Raw genomic sequence first — 23,816 nt, 5'->3', positions numbered from 1 at the left:
GACAGAAAGACTGCAAGAGCCAGATAATAGGATGTTTGCTGTGAGACTGTCTCTACTAGAAATGTCAGAGAGGCTACACAAATGAAATCTCATCAACAAAGCTGCCTAAATAAGCCCCAAAAAATGATAACACCGCCAATGAACATGCTAACATGGAAAGGGGGACTCTTGTGAGCCTTCAACCTTAGACAAAGAGCTATGGGCAACTGAGAAACGTTGAGAAAGGGAGAAAGTCTTCCCTAGGGAAGAGCACACTACTGGGTTATCCAATATCAAGCAGTTGGCAATGAGATAACATACAGACTGAGTGTATATGTGTATCTATACCAACATTTTTTTTTTTAATGCCATAAATTTGGGAGAGTTAAGAGGAGGTGTATCAGGCGGTGGTGGCACACACCTTTAATCCCACCACTCAGGAGGTAGAGGCAGGCAGATCTCTGTGAGTTCTAGGCCAGCCTGGTCTACAGAGTGAGTTCCAGGACAGCAGGATTGCTTCACAGAGAAACCCTGTCTCCAAAAACCAAAACAAAACAAAAACAAAAAACAACCCCCCCAAAAAAAAAACAAGAAAGAAGAAGGGGAGGGAGGAAAGGAGGAGATGATGCAATTATAATTTCAAAAAATAAAAATTGTTATAAAAAAGAATGTTAATAATGAATTTCACCTTTAAAGTTGAACTGAAATCATCTGCATTATGAACTATCAGATCTCTTGAACCAAGTCCTTGAGTATGAACTTTGCAGGGGATCAAAAAATCTCCAGGAAGAGAAGCAGTGGGGGTTCTTTCTAAGCATTCGGGGACTTCTCGACCAGGATCAAAGCGATCTACTGTCAATGTCACACCTTCTTCATCTGCAGAACAAAAGTATCAACTATTATGTAATGTGCTAATTAAAAACATAAAACACAACACAAAACTACACTTTAGCAAAGTATTTTGATCATAATGGTAGTATACTAAAATCCTACATTAAAAAAATGATTTGTTTATAGTCTATAGATGACTACACCGTGAATTCTGTAATGGGTAGTTTTATTCATATTCATATCCATGGTGTAGAGCAAAGAAATTAGCAAAAGCACATACAATAGCTGGCTGAAACAAATGTACATTCTACAACAGCCATACAACTTTTTTTACAATATATTACCTTCATCCACTGTGAGAGAACCAAGTAAGAAGCATGGCACATTTCTTTTATTCTGCTTAGCATGACGATAAGCAAGTCGGATGGCCTTCTCAGTTACCACAAGGTTTGGCTTTCTGAAAAATAAGCAAGACTTTTATGAATGTGGTATACCTGATGTCCAAAAAGAAAAGCCTTCTATAGAAGGACTAAGATATAACAGAATTTAAAAAATGTACACAAAGATTACGATCAGGAGATCCCTAGTTATTGCAAAGTAACTCCGTAAAAGACAAGGCCACCTGGAAACCATATTGGCCATAAGCTGACAAGAAAGATACAAATATCCTCCAGACTCTGGCCTAACCTGGACCAGAGCACAAACTGACAAACTAGGAGGCCAACATGATCCTGTAAATAAAGTTTGATAGAAATAGTCACATTCACTTGTTTACATATCACTTATGTCCAATAACAGCATTCCTGAAACATAAATAAATATATTTAAAACAAAAGAGCTGGTCATGGTGGCATGCACCCTTAATCTCAGAGCTCAGGAGGTGCAGGCAGATCTCTGTGAGTTTGAGGCCAACATGGTCTACATAGTGAGTTCAAGACAGTCAGAGCTATGTAGTGAGTCCCCATTTTTAAAAAAGGTGGGGTAGGGTAATGGCTCACAGTTAAGAGCTCATACTGCTCTTCTAGAGGTTCTGCATTCAATCTCAGCACTGTCAGGTGGCTAACAATCACTTGTAATTCCAGTTCCGGGGGATCTGGATTCTTTTGGCAACAGCACTAACATGATTAAAAATAAACACTAACGTGATTAAAAATAAATCTCCAGGCGGTAGTGGTGCACACCTTTGATCACAGCACTAGGGAGACAGAGGCAGGCAGATCTCTGAATTCAAGGCTAGCCTGGTCTACAGAGAGAGTTCTAGGACAGCTAGGGCTACACAGAGAAACCCTATCTCAAACAAACTCTAGTGTTTATTTTACTTTCTCCCTCTCCCTTTTCAATTTTTTGAGACAGGATATCTACACCCCCGGCTGGCCTCAAACTCCCTGTGTAGCCAAAGGTGACCTTAAACTTCTGGTCCTGCCTCCACCTCCTGAGATTAAGGCATGAACCAGCAGGTGGTTTATGTGGTGCTACAGAATGACCACAGAGCTTCATGTAGCAAGGAAAGCAACCTACCAATGAGCAACACCCTAGCCAAGGTTAGACCTGCTTGAAAGAGAATCATTCAGAACTTACAGGGATAGAAGATTAAATCGATTAAAAATTCAATAGATTACATAATTAACTGGAAATGAGCATACATTATTATCTGATAAACTGTTTATTATCTAATAAACTATATATATACATCATAAACATCCTTTCATCTATCTGGTATATCCATTTCCATATTTAAAAAGCAACCTAAATGGATGGTATAACTCAATGGTGGAACACTTGCTTAGCCTGCGCAGGCTCTGGGTTGGATACTCAAGCTGCCAAGAAAAACAAAACAAAAACTAAAACACAAAAACCCATGAATATATAAACACAGCTAAGGAGAAAAATCAGGAGAACTAAAAAACAAATTATTCAAAATACATTAGCACAGAAAGCCAACAAAAGAAAGCTTAAGAAATGCAAGGAGCCGGGCGGGCGGTGGTGACACACCTTTAATCCCAGCACTCAGGGGCAGAGGCAGGCAGATCTCTGTGAGTTCGAGGCCAGCCTGGTCTACAAAGTGAGTTCCAGGAAAGCCAGGGCTACACAGAGAAACCCTGTCTTGAAAAGACAAAAAGAAACAGAACTGGGGGAAATGAACAAGCATAACAAATACTTAAACTTCTACAGGTCTTTTTTCATGTATGTGTGGGAGTGCCTGTGTGTATATGTGAGCCATGTGTGCCTGGTACCCATGGTGGCCGGAATAAGGTGACAGATGCCCTGGAACTGAAGCTATAGATGGCTATCAACTGCCAATATGGGTACTAGGGATCAAACAGGGTCCTCTGTAAGAGCAGCAAGTACTCTTAACCACTGAGCTATCTTTCTAGCCCCAAGACTCTCCTTAAATTTTTTATTACACTTACTTATTTGTGGAGTTGGAGAAGGGGTGGTCCTGTACATCTAACATAATGTGTGAGGAGGGGAAAAAAAAAAGACAATTTGCAGGAATTGGCTCTCTCCCACCACCATGTGGGTCCAAGGGATCTAACTTAGGCCATCAGGCTTGGTGGCAAAAGCCCTTATATTGAGCCATCCCACTGGATCTTCTTTTCTTGTCAATGGCAGCATTCTCTGCAAACTACTTTAGAATTTGAATATTTTGACTTGTATATCTTCTTCCATTCTCTATTTAATCAATCATCAAATGCCATAAAATGTTTTCAAAATACCTGGTTTTAGCCAGGTATGGTGACATATGCCTGTCCCAGCATTTGTAGACAGACAGGAGACTCGTAAGTTCAAAGCCATCCTACCTACATAGAAAATTTGAGGGCAACCTGGGCTGTACAAGACCCTGTCTAAGAAAACAAACAACGACAACAACAAAAAACCCCAACAAAACCTTTGTTTTGTTCTTTCTTCTGATCTGAATACTGCTGATTATTCTTATTACACCTAATAAACACTATTTAGTAAATAATTTATACTCCAGGTCCTATGCTAACTATTTTACAAAGCCTTTCTCATTTAATCTTTTGAAAAGTCTATAAGGCCAAGAATGGTGGTGCATGTTATAATACTAGCACTCAAGAGGCCAAGGCAAGAGGATCAGAAAGTTTAAAGTCAGCCTGGACTACATAGTAAGTTCAACTCTAGCTTAATAGTGAGATCCTGTCTCAAAAAAACAAAAAAGACCACAGGGTGGTGGTGGCGCATGCCTTTAATCCCAGCACTCGGGAGGCAGAGCCAGGTGGATCTCTGTGAGTTCGAGGCCAGCCTGGGCTACCAAGTGAGTTCCAGGAAAAGGCGCAAAGCTACACAGAGAAACCGTCTCGAAAAAATCAAAAAAAAAAAAAAAAAGACCAGGATGGTGGCACACACCTAGACACAGGCAGATCTTTGTGATTTTAATTAATAATTAAGGCCAGCCTGGTCTACATAGTAAGTTCCAGGCCACCCGGAGTTATGTAGAAAGATCTTGTCTGGAAAAAATTTAAAAGTACCAGGAAAGGATCATGTGTTGACCCTACAGTGGAGTGTTTACTTAGCATGCTAAGTATATGAAACACTCCAGAGGCTACACATGATCCTCTCATGGTACTTTTAAACTTATTTTATAATTAAGTAAACTGATCTTTGACTACTTTATGGAAGTCATTTAAATAAGAATTGGTTAGGATCAACCTTGTCTTGAAAAACCAAAAAAGAAGAAAAAAAACAAAAAACAAAAGAATTGATAGATCAGGAATTGAGGGTCTAGACAGCCTGATTCCAATTAAGAGTACCTTAAATCACCAAGGCAAAAGTCTAAGTTGGGTGGTGGTGGTGGTGGCACATGACTTTAATCCCAGCACTCTGGAGGCAGAGGCCAGCCTGGTCTACATATTGAGAGCCAGGATGCAGAGAAACCCTGTCCCAAAAAAAAACAAAGCAAAACAAAACAAATCCATGATTACTGACAAGTACCTACAAACAGACTGACTTGGCTCTCTACACTACAACCTAGCCTCTGTAGTATACTTCTTTTAGCAAGTAAGTCCTTAGACACAACAGCTCAAATGATTACTATTACTTTAATCTAAACTTCCTTCAAAAGGTCCTATAGAGAACTACATTATAGGCCTTCTAACTTGACCAATTCCATCTCAGCTCTATCTTCTCAGGGTTCCACACAGACACCATGCTGAAGTACAAGAGACATTTCCTACAATATTCAGAACCTTAGACTTGCAGACTATTTTAACTATGAAACTGGGATTATTTCTCAAAAGCATAAGGAAGATTTAACAAAGAGATGGAATTTTTATCTGATAGAAACTTTTAGTGAAAAAAAAAATGAATACAGGTTGAGAGTAGCTTACCTGAAATACTAGAGACCACAAGTACTTCAGGTTTGAGACTATTTGCATATACAAAATCTTAGAGATGGAACTCAAATCTAAATATGAAATTCATTTATGTTTATAAACACCTATAGTCTGAAGGTAATTTTTATATAACTGTATTTTGTATGTGGCTAAGATGTAGAATGTAGCTCTTTATAGTATCTTGTTGACAGTCAACAAGTTTCAGATTTTGAGGGCAGGTGCCTTTGCCTGCTCAGTCATCTTATCAATGCGAGCTTCAGATTTTAGAGTCTGGGGAACTGGCTCCTCCTGCCAGGCAAGCACAAGGACCTGAGTTTGGATCTTCAATATCCATATAAAAGATGGGAACAGTGGCATCTGTATCACCCCAGAGTTTGGTGGAGTGGAGTTGGGGGAAGCTGGCCAGCAATCTAGCTGAAAAGGTAAGCTCCAGATTCAGTGAGATCCTGCTTCAAAAGATAAAGTAGAGAGCAATACAGGAAGACAATAGACATCAACCTCTGGCTTCTACAAGTGGACACACATACACACACACACACAAATCAAAAGGGAAAAAAAAAAGGACTTTGGGATTTAGGCAGCCCAACTTGTAACTAGTAATAACAATTAAGTTTGTCTTACATATTCTTTTATGATTCATGTTTATACTGGTCTGATTTCAAAAGAGAAACATACCTGTAGTAACTGAGATGCAAGCAGATGAAATCTCCAATTGGCATTGGGTTCCAAAGTGCCAATTTTGATGGGGGAAAGTGGAAAGGTACCATCTTGGTTGAAGAAAACCTTTAAAAAAAATTATAGTATGAGGAATAGCAAACAGTATAAATTTTATAAGAAACAGTTAATTCTCTTTGTCAGGCATTCCAAGTCCTTAGGAGGCCAAGACTAGGAATTCCAGGCCTGCCTAAAACAGTTGAGGGGAACCATAGGAAGGACTTGAATAAGAAAAAAAAAAAAAAAATAACAGCAGTGATTCCCTGAAGAGTTACGTTGAACACATATATAAAATGCTTTAAAATAATTTCTAATTCATTGCTAAGTGTTCAATGTTGTCTTTTTTTCCTTTCATTTTCCACAGTCTACAGTACCTTTAAAGATCAATCTACAATATGGTGCTAAGGCACCATAAAGAAAGGGTCATGTCAGCTGAAATCTTAACTATAACACTTATTAACAACATGACAATTGATTGATCAATACCTCTTTGTTGTACTTTTATTAATTAAAAAAAAACTGCATGGGACCAGGAATGGTGGCACACAACTTTAGTTCTAGCACTTGGGAGGCAGAAACAAGTAGGTCTCTGAGTTTGAGGCCAATCAACCTTGTCTATATAGTGAGTTCCAGGAAAGCCAGGGCTATGAAGGAGACCTTGTCTATAGATAGATAGATAGATAGATAGATAGATAGACAGATAGATAGAAAGAAAGAAAATAGTGCAGTAGTATGATACAACAGAAGGCTCAAGATTAAAGTAAAAGAAATATGATCGCCTCCCTGATCATGTTTCCTATTGTCTTTATCAAGAACATCTGGCATAAAGGAAGCAGTAGAGAATATAAAAGCTCCCCATGGGCATAACTGCAGTGTAGAAGAGAAAGAAAATCCATATGCCAGCATTAATTGTTCCTCTCTAGGGGCAATAAAATGGTCCAAAGAACTAAATCACCCAAGCCAGTTTGCCAGGTCCTCCATGGAATAACAGACTAAGAAAAGCAGGGACAGGTGGCCAGCTCCTCCTTCCTACTCCACATAAAAGGAAAGGCTTAGGGAAACATGGAGAAACTTGGGATGACCAATGTGAGATGATTGCCGGCAAGGACTCAGTGCTTAGAAAGAAGGGGCCCCAACACTTTTCCATTCCTCTAGGATGGAAGTAAGTAATCTTCTAATTTACAACCTTAGTTTAGGTAATTTTTCACCAACGAAACATCTGTCATTAAGTGAGAAAGAAAAGGGAGCTAATATTTACTAAGTACCTACCATATGCCTGTTCCTTTAGTTCAATAAACATATTTAATACCTTCCCGGTAATTGATTAGAAAGTGATCACCAGCCGGGTGGTGGTGGCTCATGCCTTTAATCCCAGCACTTGGGAGGCAGAGGCAGGTGAATCTCTGTGAGTTTGAGGCCAGCCTGGTCTACAGAGCGAGTCCCAGGACAGGCTCCAAAGCTACACAGACAAATCCTGTCTCAAAAACAAAACAAAACAAAACCAAAAAAAAGAAAGAAAGTGATCACCATCCTCATCTTATAGTGAATGAACTAGGTCAAGGAATCCACCTAATTAAATGTGGAGCCAGATATTCCTGATTCCGAAGACTGTGTTTTTTCTCTTCCAGTATGCTGTCTCAAGATAATGTGGGTAGCTGCAATAAAACACTGCGTGAAAAAAATATTTTGAAGCCAGGCATAGTAGCATGTGCTTGAGGTCCCAAAGCTTGAGAAGCTGAGGAAAGAGTATTTAAATGAGTCCCACGTTTCAAGATCAGCCTCTGCAACATAGCAAGACCCCCATCTCAAATAACTAAACAGCCAGGCACAGTGGAACATGCATATAATTCTGGCATCTGTGAGGATGAGGGAGAAGAATTGGGTGAGTGTGAGGCCAGTCAGGGCTACATAACTTGACTCAAAAAAATAAAATAGGACCTGGAGAGATGGCTCAGTGATTAAGAGTACTTGCTTCTCTAGCAGAGGACCCAGATTTATCCTCAGCACATGCACAGCAGCTCACAACCATCTGTAGCTCCAATTCCAAGGGATCAGATACTTTCTTCTGGCCTCCTTGGGCACCAGGAATGTATATGGTATAAATACATACATACAAGCAAAACACTCATACACATAAATAAAAAGAAATATTTAAATATATAATCAATAAAATAAAGTTTCTGTACCTGGTATTCATCTGGAACTTTTTCTAGAGAACTACAGGCTCTATATTTGATGAGTGATTTATTCAATTTCTGGTCCTCAGTACTCTACAGAAATAAAAGAATATTGTTAAACATAGAAGAAGAAACATTACTTAACCACATAACAAAATTAAGCTGCTTATATGAAAAGTAACTATGGATTAGTAAAATTAAATACTGTAAATCTCGGGATGTAGCACACTTGCCTACAAGTGCAAGGTCCTATGTTCAATGTCCAATATACAGAAAAATAAAAGATTAAATGTTAACAGTTATAGGTTTTGATTTCTTTAATACTTAAGTCATTCAACCTATAAACTGCAATATTTAATTTAGTATACCTATTCATTAAAGGATGCACATGTTTTGCCCCAAAATATCTTTCTTTCTTTTTTTAAGACAAGGTCTCATGGCACAGGACTTTAATCCCAGTACTCAGGAGGCAGAAATAGATGGTTCTCTGTGAGTTGGAGGCCAGCTTGGTCTACATAGTGAATTCCAGGACAGCCAACATTATGTCAAAAGACCCTGCTCAAAAAACAAAAAAGTAAATGCTGACCTATAGAGAAAGGACTATATAATCTGTATTTTGCATCATTAGTATTAAATGAAATTAGATATATAGATTTGAAACTCAAGAGAAGCGGAGACTAAAGGTTTGCTGTGTGGATGAGTGGGTACAAAATATTAGTAAGAATACCCAGCAAGTGTGTATTTGTATCCAAACCATGAACACAGATTATTTCACAAGTTAGTTTGTGGGGACAAAGATTTTCCTGTTTATTGCCACAAGAGTGAGTTTGTTGGTGAGTTCATTATAATTGTTTATAAAATTTCTTCATAGATTTTCCTGTTTGATATTTGTGTGTGGTTTTCTGAGGATTATGAGGCTTGCCTCTCAAGTTGTGGGATACAGGTATACACCACCAAGCCAGCCATCATTTACTGTATTTTTTAAGTCTTAAGTTTTAACTTTTTGTGCACTGTTTCAGTTTTAGCAAAAAGATATTGTCTGAGGCAGCTGAGGCAACTGAGCACTAGCTGTGCAAGGATAGTGACCTGAGTTCAATTCCCAGAATGCACGATGACAAAGAACAGACTCTGGGAAGTTGTACTCTGAACCCCACAAATGCTCAGTGGGACACAGACTCCTGCACTCATTCACATACACATAGCGCACGCATGCACACACGCACGCGCACGCACACACACCACAATAACAGTAATAATACAAGAGATAAAAATCTAGGGCTAATAAGATGGCTCAGAGTTAGGTGCTTGCTGCCAAAACAACTAGCAAACTGAGTTTGATTCCTAGGACCTACAGTGGATGGAGAGACCCAACCCCTGAAAGTCATCCTCAGACCTCCACACGTGCAATGTAGTGTGTGTATGTATGTGTGCGTGTGCACACACAAAGTAAATTTTAAACTTTAAACAGAATGTTTAAAAGGAATTATCTGACTCAAGATAATTTCTAAAGGATTACTAACACAGGTGTAAGTCACTTAGAAGAGACTTTTTCCATAATGTCCAAGGCTGAAAATATTTGCATGAACAAAATTCTGCAGTATATGACCTTTAAAGATCAACTAAAAGTCCCCCATAGAGATATCTGACCTTCTTGAAATACAGGCTTAAAAAAAAAAAAAAAAAAAAAAAAAAAAAAAAAGCGCCTTTCTTTAGCATTTGGTTGTCATAGTAACAGTAATCACACTGATAACTACCTCCACAAAATATATAAAGTGCCATTTTTCTTCACTAACAGGAGTGTTTTAAATGCCTTGTCTGTCTCTTCTTTTATGCATTAGGCCTTTCTCGTTTGAAAACAATCAATGAGATTTGATGGACTAGTTTACGCTGACAGTATTACATAAAACTAATGGCCAAAACTGTATAAAACGTGTACCTAGCAAAAATACTCTCCCCAGGTAATGTTATCATCATGTAGCAAACAAGAACCAGCAAGTCATCCTCACCTCTTCTCCCTCTTACCCATAGAAAGTTCTTTCCATCCTCCCACCTTAGCTGACCACATCGGCCTCCTCCAGTGCAGACACAAATGCGTCTATGAACAAGTTTTTCTCCTGCTCAGAAAGTCAATGGCTTTTCTTCATATACAGAATAAAAAAAAAAAAAAAAAACCCTTCATAGTTAAGTCATACCCAATCGCTGCAAAAATAATTCCTAGTCATTCATCCACCATCTATCAGCAGTCTCCGATAGGACTGCACAGGTTGTCTTCCCCTTTTACTTCCAATTTCCTACTAAACCAACTCCAACTCGAATGTTAAGTCTCTCGTGGTGACATCACTGACTCTATGTCCTGACACAGTATTTCACACCTCGCTTCTGACATAGGTCTACTCCCTGTAGACCACCGACTATAAACACTAACTGATCCCTCTCCCAGTCTGGGCCAGATCGCGTAAAGAATGCAAGAGCAAGGATCAGAGTTTCAGTCCCCAAGAAAATTTTGCAGTAAAAGCAATCTGAGGCGCGTCACAAACGTAAACCTCTTTTACGTTCTTTAGCAGATAGCAGGCAAGGTTCTGAGGTCCGCTTTCTTTCTCCCCTGGCAGCTCTGTGGTCACCCGTCCCAGCGCCCTAACTCGGACCCTCCTAGGCCGCTTGTTACTCACCGCACTTCCCGGGCCCGGAGGGCGCCTCGGGGAACGAGGAGCACGAAGATCCACGGTCGCTTCGTCACGGCCGCCGCCAAGCTGGGAATTGTTTGTTGGGCACCCAAAGGCCGGCTCCAAAAGGCGTCCCAGATGACTGTGGCCCCGCCTCTGGGACGTTGGGGTCGCGGGAACCCAGGCGGCAAACTCCGGCTGGAGGAAACCGAAGGGCGCGCCACGCCTGCTGATTGGCCAGAAGCCCGGCCAGTCCCGCGACAGGGGCGGTACTAATAGCGTCACGCAACGTCTCCGCGGCGTACTGTTGTGACAGCCAATCGGATCCCGGTCTTGGATTAGTTTGCCCAATCCCAAGGTTCTTTGGAGAACCCAGGGCGCCACGAAAGCTCCGGATCACAACTCGGAGGATTTAAACCTTCATTTCAGCAACGGTTAAGTTCCGGGATGGTTTGGCCAAACGCATGCGCAATTAGGAAAAAAAAAAAAAAAAATCCCTGCTGACTAGCCGGAAGTGCTCCCAGCACAGATTGCGCTCTAAGGTCTAGGGCTCTCTCGTTCGAGTTAGTGGTTCTCTCCTGTAATCCTTGCACTCTACTGAAGCAAGTGCTGAGACAGGAGGATGCCGTGAGTTCCAGACAAGCTGGGATTGTTTATAGACCCTGTCTCAAAAAAGACTAGAGTCGGGTGTAGTAGTAATGCACCGCCGTAATCCCAGCCTTCAAGAGGTGGGTGGAGGCAGAAGGATCTGCAGTTCAAGGCATCTAAGATACCGAGCAAATCCAGGAACGACCTGGTTTACATGAGACCCTGTCTCGGGATTAAAAAAAAAAAAAAAAAAAGTTTTCAACCCCTTTACCTTAATGGACAGAGATAAAGAAGGTTGTTTGTTCCTAAGTAGGATCTTACCAATTTGGGAAAATTCTTTCTCGTTTAACAAGAAAACCTCTTGCATTTATATTTATTCCCAGTGCTAATAATATTGGGGACAGTTGTGGTGTGTGATTTGTGTGCGTGTACCTTTGCATTCGCACGTGGAAGCCAGAGGTCCATGTTAGGTATATTTAAGAGATGATCAGGCATTGTACTAAAAAATCTTAAAAATCAAAAAGGCGAAAGTACATCTATAATGTTAGGGGAAGGTAGCAAACGTGTACTTACGATTAGTTCGTGTAACATTAAACTTTAGATTTGTGTATTTTTTAAAAGGCAGGTGAAAACTAATCTAAATACATTAAAGACTGTAGGTAATAATGTATCGATGCTGGATTAACTGAAACAAATGTACATACTAATATAGGATGCTAAAAATAAGGGAAAGTAGGTGGGAGGTGCTGTGTTCTCTCTCTCTCTCTCTCTCTCTGAATCTGAGGCTGTTCTGGGATGCAGACTGGCTATGTTGCAGCTTAGTAGTAGAGCACCTGCTCAGCGTGTGCAGGGGCCCTTGGTTGAGGCACTAGCACCACACAATAAATAAATACTTTAAAAAGTAAAATCTGGGGCTGGAGAGATAGCTCAGTGGTTAAGAGCACTTGCTGCTCTTGCAGAGGACCTGAGCTTAGCTGGGTGGATCACAGTTGTCTTTAGCTCCAGGGGACCCAATACCCTCTTCTGGTCTCCTTGGGCACTCCCACCCCTGGCTGCCACAAACACACATACACATGAATAAATCTTTAAAACAGAAAAGCCCATCGGTGGTGGTGCACGCCTTTAATCCCAGCACTTGGGAGGCAGAGGCAGGTGGATCGAGGCCAGCTCGGTCTACAGAGCTTGTTCTAGACAAGGCCACACAAAGAAATCCTGTCTCAAAAAAACAAAAACCAGAGGCTGGAGAGGTGGCTCAGAGGTTAAGAGCACTGGCTGTTCTTCCAGAGGTCATGAGTTCAATTCCCAGCATGGTGGCTCACAACCATCCATAAAGAGATCTGGTGCCCTCTTCTGACCTGCAGGTGTATAAGCAGACAGAACACTGTATACATAATAAATAAATAAATCTTTAAAAAAAAAAAAATGAAAAAGGGGGGGAACAAAGGAAGAGCTGAAGCATATATTATCTTTTGAACAACTAAAACAGCATGACACATCACATGTCAGCAAGTTATGAATTAAACATTTTATTGACACTGGATTTCTAAGCAGAATGTGTATTTAATGTTATGTATAAATAATTGTTTTTGAGACAGGGTCCCATATAGCCCAAGTTGAACTTGAACTCACTATGTAGTCAAGGATGACCCAGATCCTCCTGCCTCTACCTCTCAAGTGTCGGGATTATAGGCATGGGCCCCCATGCCTGGTTTATGCCATTCTGCGGCACAATGTATATACTATTGTGTATGTTATGTAAGCATTCTCACCTGCTGAGCTACATCCCCACCCTCAAATGCACAAATACTTTGACCAAGATAAAGAATGATCATCCTTGGCAAACAAGAAGACTGCCCTGAAGACAGCCTGGCTGTTCATTTTTATTTACTTATTTTTCTTTGAAGTACTGGGGATGGACCTCAGAACCCTGTACATGTTTAAGTAAGTGCTCTGTGACTGAGCTATGTCCTCAGCCCTTTTTTCTTTTGAGACAAGGTCTTGGTAAATTACTTAGGCTGGCCAGGAACTTGCAATCTCCACCCAGCCACCTGAGTAGCTGGGGTTATAGGCATATCCATCATACCCAACAGGCCCACCTCTTTTAGATTCTTTACAGCCACTCTGGGTTTTTTTTGTTGTTTGTTTGTTTTTTGTTTGTTTGTTTGTTTTTCAAGACAGGGTTTCTCTGTGTAATTTTGGTGCCTGTCCTGGATCTTGCTCTGTAGACCAGGCTGGCCTCGAACTCACAGAGATCCGCCTGGCTCTGCCTCCCGAGTGCGCCACCACTGCCCAGCTCTTTACAGCCATTCTGAACAACACTTCACAGAGAGGTTTTTCTCCAGCATGACCTCACCAGAGAACCTGCACCAGCCCTGGAGGACACCATTTAAGACAAACCTCAGAGAATATCAGAGGACCTGGCTCACCTAGGTCATCTAGGTCATCTGGGGAGGCGTTTCCCCTGCGGTGCAGCAGAAAGTTTATATTTGGTGCAAAATGAGGCCTGTGATTGGTGGAACTTGAAATATGGTTGTTACTGGTACAAATACAATTCTTCATTTGCATGTCACATCTGCACCCTCCTCCTTGCTATATAACCAGGCTATTCCCTCACTTTTTGAATCAGCTGGGAAGGCACTCTTCTGTGCTGCCCCCTTGTGTTGCAATACGAGGCCCAATAAAAGGCTTCTGAAAAATGAAAATTTTAACGGCTTTGTTTTAGAAGTGGAATGACTTGGCTTATGTTTAGGAAAGCTTTAATTCCAGTATTTTAGACATTTTCTTTGAGTAATGGTATAGTGCGAGCCCCAATTGTGCCATTTAGTCTTTCTGAAATTCATTCTCTTTATCTAGATATCGTACACTATTATGAAAGAGTGCGTGTGTGTATGTCTTTTAAACAGCTGTCAAACAAGCCGGGCGGTGGTGGCGCATGCCTTTAATCCCAGCACTCGGGAGGCAGAGGCAGGCGGATCTCTGTGAGTTCGAGGCCAGCCTGGTCTCCAAAGCGAGTTCCAGGAAAGGCGCAAAGCTACACAGAGAAACCCTGTCTTGAAAAACCAAAAAAAAAAAAAAAAAAAAAAAAAAACAGCTGTCAAACATTATTACTCTAGGTATACTGTAGTAACATTACTAATAAAGGAGCAGCACCACCCTATGTTGGAAGAGATTAAGGGAACTGATTTGTTAAGTTAGAAAAGGCAGAAGTTTAATGAAATCAGTTACAAATGCTGCCAAGGACCTGGTATGCACTAAGCTCTGTGTTAAATAATAAGGGGAAGTTTAAATGATGTGGCAAGAATAAAACAAGGAAAGTACTGTTTATAGGCTAGGTGATAAGGGGTAATCATCCAAAACCAATATGAATTATTGGTAGGTTCCCTGCCAGGTCAAATAGACTGACTTCATACTGTGCTGTCCTTTGATCCTTGTTTATATATATTGTACACCAAGGCACTGAAATTCCTATGGTTACTGACCTTTACAGAGAAAGACTGCTATTATGCTTTAATTTGCTTCATAGAGAACCATTTCAAGTGTATCACACTTTAAAAAATGTATTAATTTGGTATGTGGGTGTAGTTTAGTGGTACAGTACTTGCTTAGCATGCATGAGGCCAGAAACGCTGAAGCGCTGGATAAAAACAAAATGCAACAAAATTGTGAGTTTTAAATTGTATACATAATGTATTACAATTATGCAATGTACAAGGCTAATTATAAAGGGCGAAAATTCGTCCACAGTTCTATATCCCAACTGCTGCAGAGTAACCGTGTCTTAGCCAAAATTCATATGTTGACAAAAATTTTTGAGCAGTGTTTCTCTGTGTAGCTCTGGCTGGCCTGAAATGCACAGATTTTGCCTGCTACTGCATCCTAAGTGCTGGGATGAAAGGCTGGTGAAATCTTAACCTCCTGTGTGATGGCGGGAAGCAGATGATTAGATGACTAGGCCTTGAATGACAGTACTTGTGAGGGGTCCTGCTCTTATGAAAGATCCTCGGAGTACTTCCTTTCTCCTCTCTACCCTGTGAAGGCACAAGAAGATGGAAGCAGGCCCTTACCTGATACTGAATGGGCCAGTGCCTTCATCTCAGGTTCCATCACCTCCATAACTAGAGAACTGTTTGTTGTTTAAAAGCTACCCAGTCTGTGGTATTCTGTTATAATGGCCCAAATGGACAAAGACACTAACATCAAAAGTTTTGGTTTTGGAGAATGGATTTCTTCTCAGGCTGTCCTCAAACAGATGTAGGTTAAGGATGAACTCAAACACCTGATCCTTCTACCTTCTTATGGGCATGTATTATATATCCAGTTTGGGAATTCTTTTTTCTTTTTTGAGACAGAGTCTCTCTATGTAGCCCTGGCTCTCCTGAAACTCACTGTGTAGACCAGGCTGACCCCAAACTCACAGAGAACCTTCTGAGGGCTGGAATTAAAAGCATGAAAATCACCATGCCTAGCTAGGAATTTTTTCTTACTCTCTTCATCGTGCCATAGTTAGTTTCAGCTGTTAAGTTGACACAAAACTATGGAAAGAAGGAAAACTCAAATAATTGCCCAGATCAGTTTGGCCAGAAGCCATGTCTGTGAGGAATTTTATTAATTCCTAACTGATGTAGGAGGTCCCAGCCTATGATGGGTGGTGTGCCATCCCTAGGCAGGTTGACCTGGTCTGGAAGAAAGGGAACTGAGCAAGCCAATAAGCAGCATCCCAAAATGAGCATTCTGCCATGGTCTCTGCTTTATTTCCTGCCCAAGTTCTTCCTCTGGCTTCACTTGATCATGGCTGTATCCTGTAAGCCTTGAAATCCATTTATTTATTTATTTGGTTTTTCAAGACAGAGTTTCCTTGTGTTGCCCTGGCTGTCTTGAAACTCACTCTGTAGACCAGGCTGGCCTCAAACTCACAGAGATCTGCCTACTTTGCCTCCACTGTCTGGTTTATTTACTTATTTTAAAAGCAGGGTCATACTATGTATTCCTGGCTGGCATGGAACTCAGATATCCATCTGCCTCTGCCTTCTGGGATTGAAGGCATGTGCCACCACACCTAACCCTTTCCTCCCCATGTTGCTTTTGGTTCTGGTGTTTATCATAGCAACAGAGAAGCAAACTAGAACTGGTATCAGTTCCAAGTGGTCAGCCTTAAACATATACGTATATCTGTAACATGGTCTCCATGATTAGACCAGGGAAGTCTTCAATGTTCTATCTGGTGGTATCTGTTAACAATCTTACCAGGAGAATTAACTGCTATCAGGAACAAGAAGTTGGAATCAGTTGTTTTTCTTCTTCCGTGTTCTCTTATGCACTGTTCCAAAACCTCCAAACACCCAACTTTCCCCTTTCAGTTTTGACTTCTAAGTTTAACTACTGCTTTTTGAAAATAACTACTTGTGCTTTGGAGATGGCTCAGTGGGCAGACACTTGCAATTGAGCCTAACAACTTGAGTGTGATCACTGGGCTCCAGATGTTGGGAGGAGAGAAATGACTCCTGAAAGTTGTCCTGTGACCATACCTGCACTATGGCATGTGTACCCATGCGTGTACACACACACACACACACACACACACACACACACACACACACACACACTGTAATAAAATAAAAAGGCAGTGGGGTGAACACCTTTACTCCCAGCACTCAAGAGGCAGAGACAGGTGGATCTCTGAGTTCGAGGCCAGCCTGGTCTACAGAATGAGTTTTAGGACAGCCAGAGCTACACAGAGAAACCATGTCTTGAAAAACAACAAACAAAAAATAAATAAATAAAAACAACTGCTATATTGCTCTTTTAAAGTGTTATTTTATGAGACAGTCTTCCTGGCTTGGCCTGCTCTCTTCATCCTCCTGCCTCGGCCTCCCTCCCAGAATCTCTGATAAAACCTTTCAATAGGAAGTTCTCCTTTCCTGAACCAATATACTTTCTAACTGCATTCTAAATACTTTTTATTATATCCATATGTGAGTGTAGATCTCACCCCTCATCCAAGAAGCTCTTCTCAGCAGATCAAGACAGTTACAGGAATCCCTAGCTGGCCAGCATACAGAGAAAACTGACTGGGATGCCCAACACTAACTGACATACCCACAACACACCCCTTACACAAGACTCAGAGCACCAGGGAAGCAGGGCTGGGAGACAGACTGTAAAAGCCAGAAGATGGTCTGCTGTGAGACAATGTCTTGTATATTACAGGAAAGGTGCACTCAAATCTCAAAATATACGGTCATCTAAACAAGAACTGCACAATGATGACACCAGTTGATAAGCCAACAGAAGAAATCTCACAGGACCCCATCCTGAGATGAAGAGTGTGGTGGTCTGAATGAAAATTATGCCCCCCCCCCACAGGCTCATATGTTTGAATGCTTAGTCATCAGGGAGTGACACTACATGGGATGGATTGGGATTACATGTGGCCTTGTTGGAGGATATGTCACTAGGGGTGGGCTTTGAGGTTTCAGAAGCCCAAGTCAGGCCTACAGGCCTGATCTCTTCCTGCTGCCCGAGGATCCAGATGTTTTAACCCATTAACTTTTGCTAAATAGCAATAGATAATAACATGCTCAAAGAGACAACTAGAAATGAAGTATTTTTTTCCAGACTGACCCTTCCTACAAATGACTCCTTGTAAAACCCTTGTCAGAGCTATGCATTGAGTTTCCTTTTTATTTCTTACAACATAAAATATTATTTTCCTTTGTTGCTTGGATCACTTGGCAGATGATAGGCAGGATGCAAAACATTACTCAACTTACTGTGGCCAGTGGTCCAGGGAGAAACAGAAAAATCATTATATCTTGATATATGTAAGTATTCAAGGAAGTTTTGGACCCAAACCTTTGAGTGGAATTCTTTGTTCTGGTACTCTACTATGAAAGCAACAAAGAGTGTCTTTTTGTGTTTGACTCAAGGCCTTCCTTAGAAGTTAGCCAATGGTGGCCTAGACTCTTCTCACAGACCTCACACCCTTAAGACCTTATAGATAGTTCCAGTTGCTAGAGGAGATGTAGTAGTCACCTAGGGGAATATGCACAAAAGAGAATAAGGCACATTTACTTTGATACGATCTTTTTATTTCTATTTTTAAATATTCTTAAAACGTTTCTTAATTGTGTGTCTTTCCACCACGTGGGCTTCACAGATTGAATTCAGGTCACCAGGTTTGGCAGCAAGTAGCTTAACTTGCTTGTAAAAAAGGCAACCCGGAGACAGAGCCAGGCAGATCTCTGTGAATTGGAGGTCAGCTTAATCTACCAGTTCTAGGCCAGCCAAGGCAATAACCAATCATTGTATTTGGTATGTGTTTGTATATGCAAGCCATAGCATACAAGTGGAGATCAGGGGGCAACCCTCAAAACCTTTTCTCCTTCCACTGTGGGTTCCACAGGGATTGAGTTCAGATTGTCAGGCTTGCATGGTTAAGGATCTTTATCCATAAGGCCATTTCGCAAGCAAGCCTTTCAGAGTCATATGTAGCCCAGGCTGGCTCAAACTCATTATTTAGCTGATAATGGCTTTGAACTTTTGATCCTTCTATTTCTATCTCTTGAGTAGTGGGATTACAGGCAGGGCTCACCATGCTCAGCTTAATACGGCCTGTTTTATACTCCTGATACCTCTTTCTAATATGACTGGTTGTCCTTATTTTCAGAAGCCTCTGTCTTAGCTGGATGGTTGGAACCTTCTGAGCTTGGAATGGACTTCACAGATTGTCAGTAAATTATAACCTACAAGCTAAGAATTGTTTTTATTTACTTTTTTTTTTATTTTTTGAGACAGGTTTTCTCTGTGCAGCCCCTAGCTATTCTGGAACTAGCTCTGTAGACCAGAGTGACCTCAAACTCAGAGATCTGCCTGCTTTTGCTTCCTGAGTGCTGAGATTAAAGGTATACACCACCACTGCCTGGCCCCTTTTCTAATTAAAAAAAAAAAGATATGGTCTAACCCCATTTTTTTTCTTTTTTAACCTTTAAAAATTACATCTACCTGGTGTGCAGTGTCTGTGAACAGCAGCCTCCTTGAGCACGTACACAGCCTGTTGCCTATATGGTTGTTTCTAAGGGACCTTGGGGACAATTTCCGGGTGGCTACTCTCATCTCTGATCTCAATGTTGCTCCCAATCTAGGCTCCAGACAGGTATGCAGGTTGCCTTTGGGAAGCCTCAGGGTACAGTGAACAGGGTTCACAGTGGCCAGGTCATCATGTGAATCTACACTAAGCTGCAGAATAAGGAACAAGTGTTTGAAGCCCTGCCTAGAGCCAACTTCAATTTCCCGGGCTACCAGAAGACCCACATCTTAAAGAAGTGGGGCTTCACCAAGTTTAATGCAGATTAATTTGAGGACGTGGTGGTGGAGAAATCATTCATTCTTGATAGCTATAGGGTCAACTATATCCACAATCACGGTCCCCTGGACAAGTGGGGGACTCTGAATTGAGGGCTTCCATCCACTATACCCCACCAAATCATGTTCAGTAGTATGTCTCATGTCCAGTCTAAAACAAGTTACATGTATTTAGTTGTTTATTTTGTGTGTAGCACATATGTAGAGTTCAGAGGACAACTTTCAGGAGTCAGTTCTCACCTTCTACCATGAGTTCTGGGGATGAAACTCAGGTTGTGAGTCTTGGTAGCAGGTACCTTTACCCACTGAACTTTATTTATTTTCCTGAGATAGGGTTTCTCTGCCTAGCCCTGGCTATCAGGCTGGCCTCAAATTCAGAGATCCACTTACTTCTGCCTTCTGAATGCTGCGATTTAAAGGCGTGTGCCACCGCTGCCTGGCTACCTACCCACTGAGCATTCTTTTTTTTTTTTTTTTTTTTTTGGTTTTTCGAGACAGGGTTTCTCTGTGTAGCTTTGCGCCTTTCCTGGAACTCACTTGGTAGTCCAGGCTGGCCTCGAACTCACAGAGATCCACCTGGCTCTGCCTCCCGAGTGCTGGGATTAAAGGCGTGCGCCACCACCGCCCGGCTGCCCACTGAGCATTCTTGATGGCCCTAGACCAGTGGTTCTTAACCTTCCTAATGCTGCAATTCTTTACTACAGTTTCTCACGTGGTAACCCCCAACCATAAAATTATTTTCATTGCTACTTCATAACTAAAATTTTGCAACTGTTATTAATTGTAATATGAGTATCTGTGTTTTGTGATGGTCTGTGATTCCTATGAAAGGGTTGCTTGAACCCAAAGGGGTTATGACCCACAGGTTGAGAAACCACTGCCCTAGATGAAAAAAGTTTTCATTTTACTCTTTTCCCAGTATAGAGAAAACTGAAGTGCAGGGCTTCATAGTAGTTCTCTTAGGCCAGAGAGAATAATTAGCAGCAATAAGACTTAATGAAAGGCCTCACACTCTCGGTGAGCTGGTCCTCAACAGTCATCCTCTCCGTCCTAATATCACTCAAAAGTGAAGCAATGCCCCAGACAAGGCACTTGCTTTCTATTGGGAAAATGGAGAGTGTGGACTTAGTTTTGTTTCTTTCAAGTTTCATGTGCTCCGCTTTTTCACAGGCTAAGACACAAACTCAGAAGCTCCTAGCTTCTTATTGCTAAAATATCCTTGTGCTAATTTTGGCTTTGGATTTTTTTCTCTCCCCCAAACAGGGTTTCTCTGTATAGTCCTGGCTGTCCTGGAACTCACTCTGTAGACCAGGCTGGTTTTGAACTCACAGAAATCCACCTGCCTCTGCCACCTCATAGCTGGGATTAAAGGTGTACTCTACCACTACCTGTTGGGATTTTTTTTTTCTTTTTTTCTTTTTAAAGCAGAGCCTCTTTAGCTGTAGCCCACGCTGACTTAGAACTTGCAATATACAGTTGAAGGTAGCCTTGAAGGACTGCTTTTCTTACCTCCACCTCCCAACTGTTACAATTACAATTGTGTATCAAGCTGTCTGGTTTTTGTTGTTGTTTTTGAGATAGAGGGTCTCACTATGTAACTCTGGCTGGTCTGGAACTTAAGAGTGTAGACCAGACCAGGGTGGCCTTTTTTTTTTTTTTTTTTAATTTACAGAGATCCACCTGCCTCTGCCTCCTGAGTCCTGGGAATAAAAGGTCTGGCTTCAAACTCATCATCTTTCTGCTTCAGTCTTTGACTTCAGGTTTCTTCTGTAAAATAAGTTTACTGAACAATAATTATGTTGCTATACATGAGACTTTAGCTATGATAGGGTTCAATAAACAATATATGAAGTATGTTGGAAAAATGTTAACAATAAATTATTAATTAGATTTCTTCTCTAGCAATAATTGGAAAATCCCATTCTTTCTTCCTTGCTGGAAGAAACAGACATTGTAGAAGTAGAGGAGGAAGGAATTTGAGAGAAGCACAAAGAAGAGCAGAGGTGGGAAGAGGGAGCACAGAGGGCGTCTGTGGGAGGATGCCCGGGCTCCTGAGTACCTCAGCACTGCTCTCTTCAGCTGTCTAATGTTGAGGATTCCAGCCTCTCTGCAAATCCCACAAATTTTGCCTGTTGAAAAGTTTAATTAGCTTTCTAACCAACCAAATTCCTGCCATATTTAAATGTTCCTGTGTCATCAATGAAGCTATTGATTCTGTAAAAATTTTTGATTGAGTTGACTTTTTAAAAACTGTTTGAATTTTAATTGTAATGAAGTTATAGAAACAAACACTTGGGTTTTTACAGACATTATTTCCATTCTGGTGGATAAGCTCTATAAAGGTCATATCCTGTTTCCCTTCCTCCCCACAAAAAGGCAAAGAGATAAAAGGGTGAAATGAAAGAAGGGAAAAAAGAAGTTGACAGGGAGAATGTAAGAAAGTTACAAATGGGAATAGAAGGAGATGGAAGGGAATAAGTGAGGGAAAACAAAACACAAGGGAGGAAAGGACAGCAGAAGATGTGGAGGCGGCCAGGGAATTTAGGGTGAAGGAAGAAAAGAGTACCAGAAGGAAGAGAAAGTGAGGGTAATCAGAGGGCTAATTACCACCTTCCTTGTCTGTTAGCTATCATTTAAACCTCTGGTCACTGTCTCAAACGCTTCATTTCTTAGTCTCACTCAGTTCTAAAAACAGGGGCATGCACTCTTCCTCAGCCTTCTAGTCTTACACACAGTCACACGTTGGATGGGCATCACACAAACTCAGTCTCTGAAATTTCATTTCCCAACATCCTGTACAGACCACCAGCATCTGTGCTGCTAGCTCACTTGATCAAATACCTGCCACTGTATCCGCTTCCTAGTCAGTGCTCAAATATCCTGGTTCCTTTCCCTGCCACCTCCCACTACCATCCCACAAATGCCATTATTTGCTTTCCTGTACGGTTTTGATTAAACATTATCATAAATACCCTCAACTCTCTAGACCTCCTGACCCTCTCTGTTGTACTTACCTTGAAAACTCAACCCTGAAAGAACATAACCATCTGCTTTCTCTGCCTACACTGGAACAATTAAACATCTTCAGTTAATTGAAATCCATGGTCTCAGACCCCAAATGAGCTTTTTGGGAACACCACATTCTCCAGATTTTCCTACCTGTCAACAGAAGTTTGAAGAAAAAGAGGCATTTCTGTGTTAAACATTCTACAAGGCTAACTGATCACAACTTCAGTGATTTTGGAGAGCTGGAATGCTGCAGGTCCAGAGCCAAACTCAGACTATCTTAGCCCCTAAACAGACATTTACTGCCCACCTCTGTGTGTGACCTAACATTCTTGTGACTATTAGGTAAGTCCTTTTGTAATGTACAAACAGAACCCTAGTTTCCAAACCCAAAGGCTAAGAATGCCATCATATAGCATCTGAGGCCAAAAGTAGAGATTACTAGCTTTGCTATAAATCATTTCCACTAACTTATCTGAAAAAAGCCTTGATTTATAACTTTGTTCTGTTACTATAAAAACTCCATGAAAATGCTATCACTGTTGTCTCCAACTTCCAAAAGTTTGTGTTCATCCAGGCTCAGTTTTTAGACTCTTCTCTGTTAAGATTTTATCCTAATGGTTGGGATCAGGGTAACAAGACTATGCTTAAAGGCTTTCACTGTGGCTAGAATATAATCTAAATGCTTTTCCATAACCGGCTCAACTCTCCATTTATCACTTTTCATTTCCCTATAGAGCCCTAGCCTTCCCACATGCCCTCCTCTCGGTGGGTCACTGCATCCTAGTCTCTGCTCTTTCCAGCCCTCAGGTCTTGGTTCCAAGGTCACCTCTTCAGAGGCCTTCTCTGCAGATCTCAACCAACTGTTCTTGTTTTCCCCTTGGTTTCCTTCCCAACAACAGTGAGGTTGTTCCTATTGATTCACCTGTCTGTCTATTCAGTTCAGCCTCTTCTCGTGGGAAAGGGAACTCCGGGGGACAGAACGACAGATCTAGCTAAGGATCCACCCAGCCTCCGATACCGAAAAAAATCCCGGCTCTTCTGCTACATTAGGAAGGACCGGAACCGCGAGCGGAAGCCGGCGCCTTGCAGGAAGCCCCGCCCCTTCCGGTCGCGGCGGCCCGCAGCTGGCGGCGGGGCCC

The 23,816-nt window shown here is 41.4% G+C and overlaps 1 protein-coding gene and 1 pseudogene across 5 annotated transcripts in view; one reads left to right on the top strand and one right to left on the bottom strand.

The window, feature by feature from the left end:
• The window catches only part of Stil (STIL centriolar assembly protein), a 48,226-nt gene extending 37,264 nt beyond the window's left edge, over positions 1-10,962 (bottom strand). For 3 of the 5 annotated variants that reach the window (XM_059254725.1, XM_059254726.1, XM_059254727.1), the window contains exons 1-5: positions 10,726-10,962; positions 8,066-8,149; positions 5,841-5,948; positions 1,155-1,267; positions 668-855 (exon numbers count right to left, since the gene is read on the bottom strand). In XM_059254725.1, the coding sequence (XP_059110708.1) occupies positions 668-855; positions 1,155-1,267; positions 5,841-5,948; positions 8,066-8,076 (420 nt within the window). In that variant the 5' untranslated portion in view covers positions 8,077-8,149; positions 10,726-10,962. The remainder of the gene's footprint in view (positions 1-667; positions 856-1,154; positions 1,268-5,840; positions 5,949-8,065; positions 8,150-10,725) is intronic. The other 2 variants (XM_059254728.1, XM_059254729.1) reach the window with 2 other exon arrangements.
• Positions 10,963-19,298: 8,336 nt separating this feature from the next.
• LOC131905413 (small nucleolar RNA SNORA70) lies at positions 19,299-19,400 on the top strand (annotated as a pseudogene).
• Positions 19,401-23,816: the final 4,416 nt, after the last annotated feature.

The sequence above is a fragment of the Peromyscus eremicus genome, chromosome 2 (genome assembly GCF_949786415.1).
Source record: "Peromyscus eremicus chromosome 2, PerEre_H2_v1, whole genome shotgun sequence".
NCBI classification, from domain to species: domain Eukaryota; kingdom Metazoa; phylum Chordata; class Mammalia; order Rodentia; family Cricetidae; genus Peromyscus; species Peromyscus eremicus.
This window is presented reverse-complemented; position numbering and strand designations above follow the sequence as displayed.